Source organism: Callorhinchus milii, unplaced genomic scaffold, assembly GCF_018977255.1.
Source record: "Callorhinchus milii isolate IMCB2004 unplaced genomic scaffold, IMCB_Cmil_1.0 Scaffold37, whole genome shotgun sequence".
Taxonomy (NCBI): Eukaryota; Metazoa; Chordata; class Chondrichthyes; order Chimaeriformes; family Callorhinchidae; genus Callorhinchus; species Callorhinchus milii.
In genome coordinates, this window is record NW_024704778.1 from 558546 (window position 1) to 567320 (window position 8775).

The following is an 8775-nucleotide window of genomic DNA, read 5'->3' on the forward strand; positions in this document are numbered from 1 at the left end:
GGCTCCCCCTCACCCACACCTCCATCACCTCCCCCCGGCCCTCACCAGCCCCACTGCTCCCCCTCACACACACCTCCTACCCCCCCGGCCCTCACCAGCCCCCACTGGCTCCCCTCACACACACCTCCCTCACCCCCCCGGCCCTCACAGCCCCCGCTGGCTCCCCCTCACACACACCTCCCTCCCCCCCCCCCCAGCCCTCGCCGGCCCCACTGGCTCCCACTCACACACTAAACCCTGTACCCCATCACCCCGGCCCTCACCAGCCCCCACTGGCTCCCCCTCACCCACACCTCCATCACCCCCCCCGGCCCTCACCAGCCCCCACTGGCTCCCCCTCACCCACACCTCCCTACCCCCCCCCGGCCCTCGCCGGCCCCCACTGGCTCCCCCTCACACACTAACCCCTGTACCCCATCACCCCGGCCCTCGCCAGCCCCCACTGGCTCCCCCTCACCCACCACTCCATCCCCCCCCGGCCCTCGCCGGCCCCCACTGGCTCCCTATCACACACTACACCCTGTACCCCATCACCCGGCCCTCGCCGGCCCCCACTGGCTCCCCCTCACACACTACACCCTGTACCCCATCACCCGGCCCTCGCCGGCCCCACTGGCCCCTCACACACTACACCCTGTACCCCATCACCCCGGCCCTCGCCAGCCCCCACTGGCTCCCCCTCACACACTAACCCCTGTACCCCATCACCCCGGCCCTCACCAGGCCCCACTGCACACACTAAACCCTGTACCCCATCACCCCGGCCCTCGCCAGCCCTGTACCCCATCACCCCGGCCCTCGCCGGCCCCCACTGGCTCCCTGTCACACACTACACCCTGTACCCCATCACCCCGGCCCTCGCCGGCCCCCACTGGCTCCCCCTCACACACTACACCCTGTACCCCATCACCCCGGCCCTCGCCGGCCCCCACTGGCTCTCCCTCACACACTAACCCCTGTACCCCATCACCCCGGCCCTCGCCGGCCCCCACTGGCTCTCCCTCACACACTAACCCCTGTACCCCATCACCCCGGCCCTCGCCGGCCCCCACTGGCTCTCCCTCACACACTAACCCCTGTACCCCATCACCCCGGCCCTCGCCGGCCCCCACTGGCTCCCTATCACACAACACATTGATTTCAAGGTCCTGTCACTTGTATTTTATTTCAGACTTGGCTGCAGCTCCCAGTTTGCACAACTTTGCTTGGCCGGTGAGTGTTTAGGGTATAAGATCCAAACAGTAATGAAATCCCTCTTTCTCTCTCTCTCTCTCTCTCTCTCTCTCTGTCTCCCCCCCACCTGTATTGTGAGCTCTAAGACCCCCATGTGCGTGTGTGTGTGTGTGTGCGTGTGTGTGTGATGGGGCTCAAACCCACAATCTCCTGACTCGGAGGCGAGAGAGAGAGAAAGAAAGTGACTGAGCCAGGGATAAGATGAGATGAAATGGGCTGAGGGGGAAGTTCTTCATCTCCCACTCCCCACCCCACCCCCTCCCACTCCCCGCCCCCACCCCTCCCCCTCCCCCTCCGCACCCCCTCCCCTCCCGAGCTTGTGATCTCGTGTGTGTTTTCCTCGTTCAGGCGGACTGTGAGTACGACACTGTGTGTGTGCGAGAGCTCAGACCTGTGTGTGGCACTGACGGAAACACGTACGAGAATATCTGCAAACTGTGTGAGCACAGAAAGTGAGTCTCCGTTCTCTGCCCCTCCGCCTCGTCCCCTCCCTCGCTCCCTCCCCCTCGCTCCTCCCTCCCCTCCCTCCCCCTCGCTCCCTCCCTCCCCTCACTCCCTCCCTCCCCTCGCTCCTCCCTCCTCCCTCGCTCCCTCCCTCCCTCCATCCCTCCCCTCGCTCCCTCCTCCCCTCGCTCCCTCCCTCCCGCTCCCTCCCTCCCCTCGCTCCCTCCTCCCCTCGCTCCCTCCTCCCCCTCGCTCCCTCCCCTCCCTCCATCCCTCCCTCGCTCCCTCCCTCCATCCCCTCCCTCCCTTCCTCCCCTCGCTCCCACCCTCCTCACTCCCTCGCTCCCTCCCTCCCTCGCTCCCTCCTTCCCCTCGCTCCCTCCCTCCCCTCCCTCCCTCCCCTCGCTCCCTCCCTCCCCTCACTCCCTCCTCCCCTCGCTCCCTCCCTCCCTCCTCCCCTCGCTCCCTCCCCTTCCTCCATCCCCCTCGCTCCCTCCCTCCCCTCGCTCCCTCCCTCCCCTCGCTCCTCCCTCCCCTCGCTCCTCCCTCCCTCCCCTCGCTCCCTCCCCTCCCTCCATCCCTCCCCTCGCTCCCTCCCTCCCTCCATCCCCTCCCTCCCTTCCTCCCCTCGCTCCCACCCTCCCCTCACTCCCTCGCTCCCTCCCTCCCCTCGCTCCCTCCCTCCCTCCCTCCCTCCATCCCTCCCCTCGCTTCCTCCCTCCCTCCCTCCCTCCCCTCGCTCCCTCGCCGCCTTCAAGCCCTGTTCGACCGACTGCGCCTTCGGTTACCCTCCGACCCCTCCCCGCACCCCTCCCCGCCCCTCCTGATCCAGGCCCCCCCTGTCCAGCTCGGGTCCCAAACCCTGACCGTCCGGCGCCAAAACAGGCAGTCACTACACGACGGCGCGAGATTCACCCACGAAACAAACGCCCGTCCAGTCCCTACACCTTCGGGCGTATATCCCGCGAAGCGCTTCGAGACGCGTCGAAGACAACAGTGAACGCGAGGACTGTTGTTTATATTATTATTATTATTATTATATATTATGTTGTTGTCGCCCGGAGACCCGTGAGATGCGTTGGAGGTGTCGAGGCTCTTCGTCGAGAGAGAGAGAGAGAGAGGAGAGAGAGAATAAAGGGGGAAAAGCGGAGAGAGAGAGGGATGGGGGGAGAGAGCGAGAGAGTGAGTGTCGCTGTTTAACCCTTTGTTTTCTTTTCTCTCTCTCAGAATAACGGGGATAGAGCTCAACATTCGGAACCACGGAAAGTGCTGAAATAATTATATCGAAGAATAAAAATCTCTTCTATTTTTGAGAACGTCTCTGAGATACAATGTAAACGGCGCCTTTTCCTTTCCCCCTTCTCTCCCCGCCAACCCCTCCCCCCGCAACCCCTCCCCCCGCAACCCCCCTCTCTCCCCCACCCCCCTCTCTCTCCCCAGCTCCCAGATAAGCTGATATCCAGTCTGGTGAAATATTATTATTCCTGGAAGAAAACTCGCAGTCGAACGAGTGTGATGGACAGACAAGCTCGCAAACTAGTTCACAAGAAAGAGCGAGAGGACAGGTGTGTACACTTCCCCCCCCCCACCCACCCCACCTCGCTTCCCCCAGCGTTGGGGTGGGGGTGTGTGTCGAGGGGGGGGCAGTGTGGGCGTCGGGGGGTGTGTGTGGGGGTCTGACCCTGTGTGTGCTGCAGTAATGATGAGCTGGAGGACGGGGAGTTGGGGTTGTGTGTGTGGGGTGGGGTGCAGTGTGGGGGTGTGTGGGTGGGGGGCAGAGTGGTGGGGGTGTGTGTCGTGGGGGGGGCAGTGTGGGGGGCGGGTGTGTGTGCGGGGGGGCTGACCCTGTGTGTGCTGCAGTAATGATGAACTGGAGGACGGGGCTGTACCCATCGCTGACGACAGCGATTACGAACCTGACGTGAAACGAGAGGCCGGAGAGAGTGAGAGACGCAGGGTAAGCCCCCCCCCCCCCCGCCCCCCCCCCCGCCCAGGCCCTCCCCCGATTGGCTACCACACAGTCACTACACTCGTCAGTGTGTCCCGTGAAGTGCTTTGAGACGTCTCGAAGACGTGATCGGGCGCCGGGTCACACCCCGGGGGTCTTATTAGTAGTATCTGTTTCTCTGTCTCACTCTCCGTTCCCCCCCCCGCACCCCACCCCCCCCCCGCAGCGCCCCGGGGAGCTGAGACCGGTGAACGGGAAGACGGTGCTGGTGAAGCGCGAGTCCCAGAGCAGCCAATACCGGCACCACCCCCCGCGCTCAAAGCGACGCCCGCCCAGAGACATGTACCTGAGCCAAGAGGAAGTGGCCGGAGTCTCCGCCAACCCCAACGCCTCCGGCATCTCCCTCCGGCAGCTCGACTCCCAGCTCATCTCCATCAAACGCCAGGTACCGCAACAGCACACGCATGTCACACACACACACAGCACATACATCACACACACACACACACACAGACGTTCTCTCACATACGTACCACACGCGCACACACGCACTCGCGCTCACACAACCACCGAACAAGGGTTGTTAGTGATGTACCTGTGTTCTGTTCCTTTTGCCCCCCCACTCCCCCCCCACCTCCATCCACCTCCCCACTCACTCTCCCCCACCCCCCACTCACTTCCCCACCACACCTTCTCCCCCACCCCTCTCCCACTCATCCCCCCCCCCCCCCCCCCGCCCACAGGTACAGACAATAAAGCAAATTAACAGTTCGTTGAAACAGACCTTGTGTGGAGGGATTGACAAGCTGAGACCGCCCGAGGTAGGAGCCCCCCCCACCACCCTCTCTCTCCCCCCCCCCTCCCCCCAGTGTCCTCCACGTTAACCCTAGAGATTGTGTGTGTGTGTGTGTGTGTGTGGGGGGGGGGGGGGGCGGAGGGGTGGGGGGAAGAGAAGAAAGAGAGAGTTTTTTCTTAGCCTTTGCGGTTGACGCCGGAGTCAGACACACACAGAAACCCGTCACCGTGACCAGGAAGGGTGAGGGTAAGGGTGAGGGGTGGTGTGTGCGGTGGATACTCTGATCATTTACTGTCTGTCTCTCTCTCTACCCCCCCCACACCCCACACCCTTCACCCACCCCCCCCCACCCCCCCCGACGCACACGACCACATGCAGCTCATCCCCAAATTCAACTCCCGCTGGACAACAGAGGAGCAACTCTTAGCTGTTCAAGGTGCGACCATTGTAATCTCTGTGGGGAGACAGCGCAGCGCAGCTCAGTGATCGCCTTCACCACCTCCCAGGCACGAGGTTGCACAGATTGCTTAATGTAGAGCCCCTGTAGCTCAGGGGTTAGACCCCTCGCCTCGCAAGCCACAGCCCCTGTAGCTCAGGGGTTAGACCCCGCGCCTCGCACCCCACAGCCCCTGTAGCTCAGGGGTTAGACCCCTCGCCTCGCCCCACAGCCCCTGTAGCTCAGGGGTTAGACCCCTCGCCTCGCAAGCCAGAGGTCCCGGGTTCAATTCTCGGGCGGGTCAGGTCGGGGCGAAACCTTGGGTAAGATTCGTTACTCTACACAGAGCCTAATAATAATCCCTCCAAAACAAAAACAATAATAAATTGGTCATTTTCAATCCATGACTGTTTGTGGGACATTGCTGTGCGCAATTGGCTGCCGCGTTCGCCCACAAATATACAGTCAATTCACTTTACAGTGTGTTCTGTGAAGTGCTTTGGGACGTCCTCCCGACGTGAACAGCGCTATATCAAATGCAAGGATTATAATTATTATGTAAATCTATCTGTATTATCTGCTTCAATTGCCACTTGTGGGAGTGAGTTCTGCATAGTGTTGCCCTCTGTCTGAAGAAGTTCCTTCTAAATTCTCATTTCAATCCTCCAGTCACTGTCTTATACTCGTGTTTCTCCGTGAAGTCTCGGTCACCAATAGGAACCACCTATTTGAGCTGTAAAACCGTGTTGTATTGGTTTCACTTGTGGTATTGCAATCAGTGCTGTAGCTCAGGTGGAGTCCTGTGGCTCAGTGGTTAGAGCACTCGCTTTGCAAGTGAGAGACCTGAGTTCAATTCCAGGCAGAGGGCGAAACCTCGGGCAAGTTTCCTTACTCCACACAGAGCCTAATAATAATACCTCCAAAACAAAACAATAATAAATTGGTCATTTTTAATCTACGACTGTTTGTGGGACATTACTGTGCGCAATTGGCTGCCGCGTTCGCCCACAAATATACAGTCAATTCACTTTACAGTGTGTTCTGTGAAGCGCTTTGGGACGTCCTCCCGACGTGAAAAGCGCTATATCAAATGCAACGATTATTATTATTATTTATTATAAGCGCTTCACGGGCAACACTGTAAAGTGTAGTGACCTTGTGTTTTGTGGGCTCTGGGGTTCCGGTAACGTCGATGATGATGTCAACCCTTTTCCCGTCAGGAATCCGGAAATACGGCCGGAATTTCCAGGCCATTGCGGAGGTGATCGGGAACAAGACGGTGGCTCAGGTCAAGACCTTCTGCATCAGTTACCGGCGACGCTTCAACCTGCATGAGGTCCTCCAGGAGTGGGAGGCGGAACAAGGCCCCCCTGGCAGCCTGGGGGAGGAGCTCGGGCTGGGGGAGGGGCTGGGCCTCGGGGAGGGGCTTGGGGGGGGCAAGAGCCCCAGCCCCTCCCTCGCCAGCAGCGAGGGCGAGGAGGACCAAGAGACCGAGGAGCCGGAGGAGGAGGTGAGACTATTCTGCCCGTCTGTGACTCCGTCCGTCTGTCCACACCCCAAAAGTCAGGGGGTTAGACCCCCTCGACGACGTAATGAGGCGCCGGGTCAGACCCCGGGGTGATGGTTATGGTGTTATTTTGTTATATATTATCTTCGCAGCTTGGACTTTGTGTAAGTCATATTTAACTCTGTGTAAGTCATATTATGTTATGAGCTTTGCTGCGCTGTGATTGGCTGACGTCTCTGTCTCTCTCGCAGATTCAGCTGCTGCCATTGGCTGTCCCGTCGGCCCAGGTTTCTCTGACTCCGCCCCCCCTGTCTCAGCCCCCACCCCTTCTACGGCCAGTCCTGCCCACGGCCCCCGCACTCCTCCGCCAGCCGCCCCCCCTCCAACAGGGCCGCTTCCTCCAATCCCGGCCCTCCCTCAACCAGCCCCCTCCCCCCCTCATCCGGCCGGCCATCGCCAGCGCCCGCCACGCCCCCGCCCCCTCCTCCCCTCCCTCAGCGCCCACCTCCCCACCCTGATTGGGCTTCCCCTCGACCCTCCCCCGGCCCCACCCACTGAGACCCCCCTCCTCAACCTCCTTCACCCCAGTCAGACCCCTTCCCCTCCTCTGCAATCTCCCCCCCCCACCTCCCACGAAAGAGCAGTGGAGAGAGAGGACAGGTTAACTATTGCCTCTCCCCCCTCTCACACACACTTCCCCACACACAGACACTCCCACACACACACACTCCCACACACAACACTTCCCCACACACACACACACTCACTCACTCACACACAGACAAGTGCTCATACACTAATTTTAAAGTCTTAGTTTTTAAACAAGAGTTTTAGCTTTTTAACTTTGTGTGTGTGAGCACGTGTGAGCCTCTGTGTGCACGTGTGAGCCTCTGTGTGCACGTGTGAGCCTCTGTGTGCACGTGTGAGCCTCTGTGTGCACGTGTGAGCCTCTGTGTGCACGTGTGAGCCTCTGTGTGCACGTGTGAGCATGTGTGCGTGTGTGAGCATGTGTGTATGAGCACGTGTGTGTGTAAGCACGTGTGTGTGAGCACGTGTGTGTGTGAGTACATGTGTACAGATGCATGTACAGATGTGCGTGTGAACCCACCTTTGGTGCTGTTTGTTTTTGGGGTGGGATGGGGGGGGGGGGGACTGGGATAGACTCCCAATTAGCAGAGAGAGATGTGTGTGTGTTTAGGAGGGGCTGTGGGTGTGGGGGTGAGTGTGTGTTGTTTGCGGGATGGGTGGTGGTGGGGGGGTTGTGTGTGGGTGGGGGTGAGTGTGGGGGTGTGGGGAGTGTGTGGGTGTGGGGAGTGTGTGGGGTGGTGGGGAGTGTGTGGGGGTGGTGGGGGAGTGTGTGGGGGTAGGGAAGCTTAGGCTGTGTTTCAAAGACACTAAAACAATAAACACATCAAATTCTTCCAATGGCTGATCTCTCTCGTGTGGTGTGTGTGTGTGTATAGGGGGGGGTGGGGGGAGAGTGTGCGTGTGCGCATTATGCGGGAGGGGGGAGTGTGGGGGCAAGTGTGTGCACATTGTGTGTGGGGGTTGGGGGGAGGTGGTGGAGTGTGCGTGATGTGTGAATAGGGGGAGAATTCCTTGCGCAAAGCATTGGGTGTGGGTGGAGAGGGGGGAATAGAGGGGTAAAGAGAAACCCACCCATACAATTGTGTGTGTTGTGTATGGATAATCCCCCCCTCACGTCACCCACCCCTTCACTCCCCCCCCCCCCCCCACATAAACCCAGTCGAGAGTCCAGTCAAATACTAGACTGTGTTTGTCCCGAGTTTCTCTTTCCCCCCCCCGATCACCGTCAGGACCTCAGTGCGTGTGGTGCGCGTGTTTCGTGTGCGAGAGAATCCGCTCTGTGACTCAGTTCGTCTCAGTATTAGCTCAACGTCGCGTAGTTTGTGGTGTTTATATTCTAGCGTATCGTACGCGTGTGAGTGCGCGAGTGAGTGCGAGTGAGAGAGAGTGAGAGAGAGTGAGAGAGAGAGAGACGTTATGTGACAAGATTTCTTTTATAACTTATTTTTTTGGGGTGGTTTATTGTTCATTTTTTCTATCTCATACTGAATTATTTTGGGGGTTTGGAGGGGCTTAAGTTTGTGATGGAAATGAAATACAAGTAGCATTTTCTTTTCTTCCTTCCGCCCCCCCACCACCTCCTCTAAACCCCGTCTCCGTTCCGTTCCTCCCCCCACCCCCACCCCATCCCCGGAAATAGTTGGTTAGTCTGTTCAGAGTGTCCCGTGATCACAGATTGTCACAGAGAGGATTTGAATAAAGTATTTTACTAGTCGCTGATTTCGTTTGGTTTGTGGTTCATGTTCATTTTCCTCTCGCGCTCGCTGTCGCGTTTACACAGCGAAGTTCTCTCTCTCTCTCTCTCTCGCTCTCGGCCCAACAAA

At 59.5% G+C, this 8775-nt stretch overlaps 2 protein-coding genes across 2 annotated transcripts; both read left to right on the top strand.

The window, feature by feature from the left end:
* Positions 1-1171: 1171 nt before the first annotated feature.
* LOC121851422 (serine protease inhibitor Kazal-type 1-like) lies at positions 1172-2967 on the top strand (the record flags this gene model as incomplete). Its single annotated transcript, XM_042345286.1, is given in 3 exon segments — positions 1172-1212; positions 1582-1685; positions 2905-2967. Coding segments are annotated over 3 exon segments (191 nt in total), but the record flags the coding sequence as incomplete, so codon positions are not given.
* Positions 2968-3120: 153 nt separating this feature from the next.
* Positions 3121-6882, top strand: LOC103173931 (REST corepressor 2-like; the record flags this gene model as incomplete). The annotated part of the gene is made up of 7 exons (XM_042345252.1): positions 3121-3242; positions 3538-3634; positions 3852-4070; positions 4369-4446; positions 4800-4857; positions 6078-6367; positions 6616-6882. Coding segments are annotated over 7 exons (1131 nt in total), but the record flags the coding sequence as incomplete, so codon positions are not given.
* Between the last annotated feature and the right edge of the window lie 1893 nt (positions 6883-8775).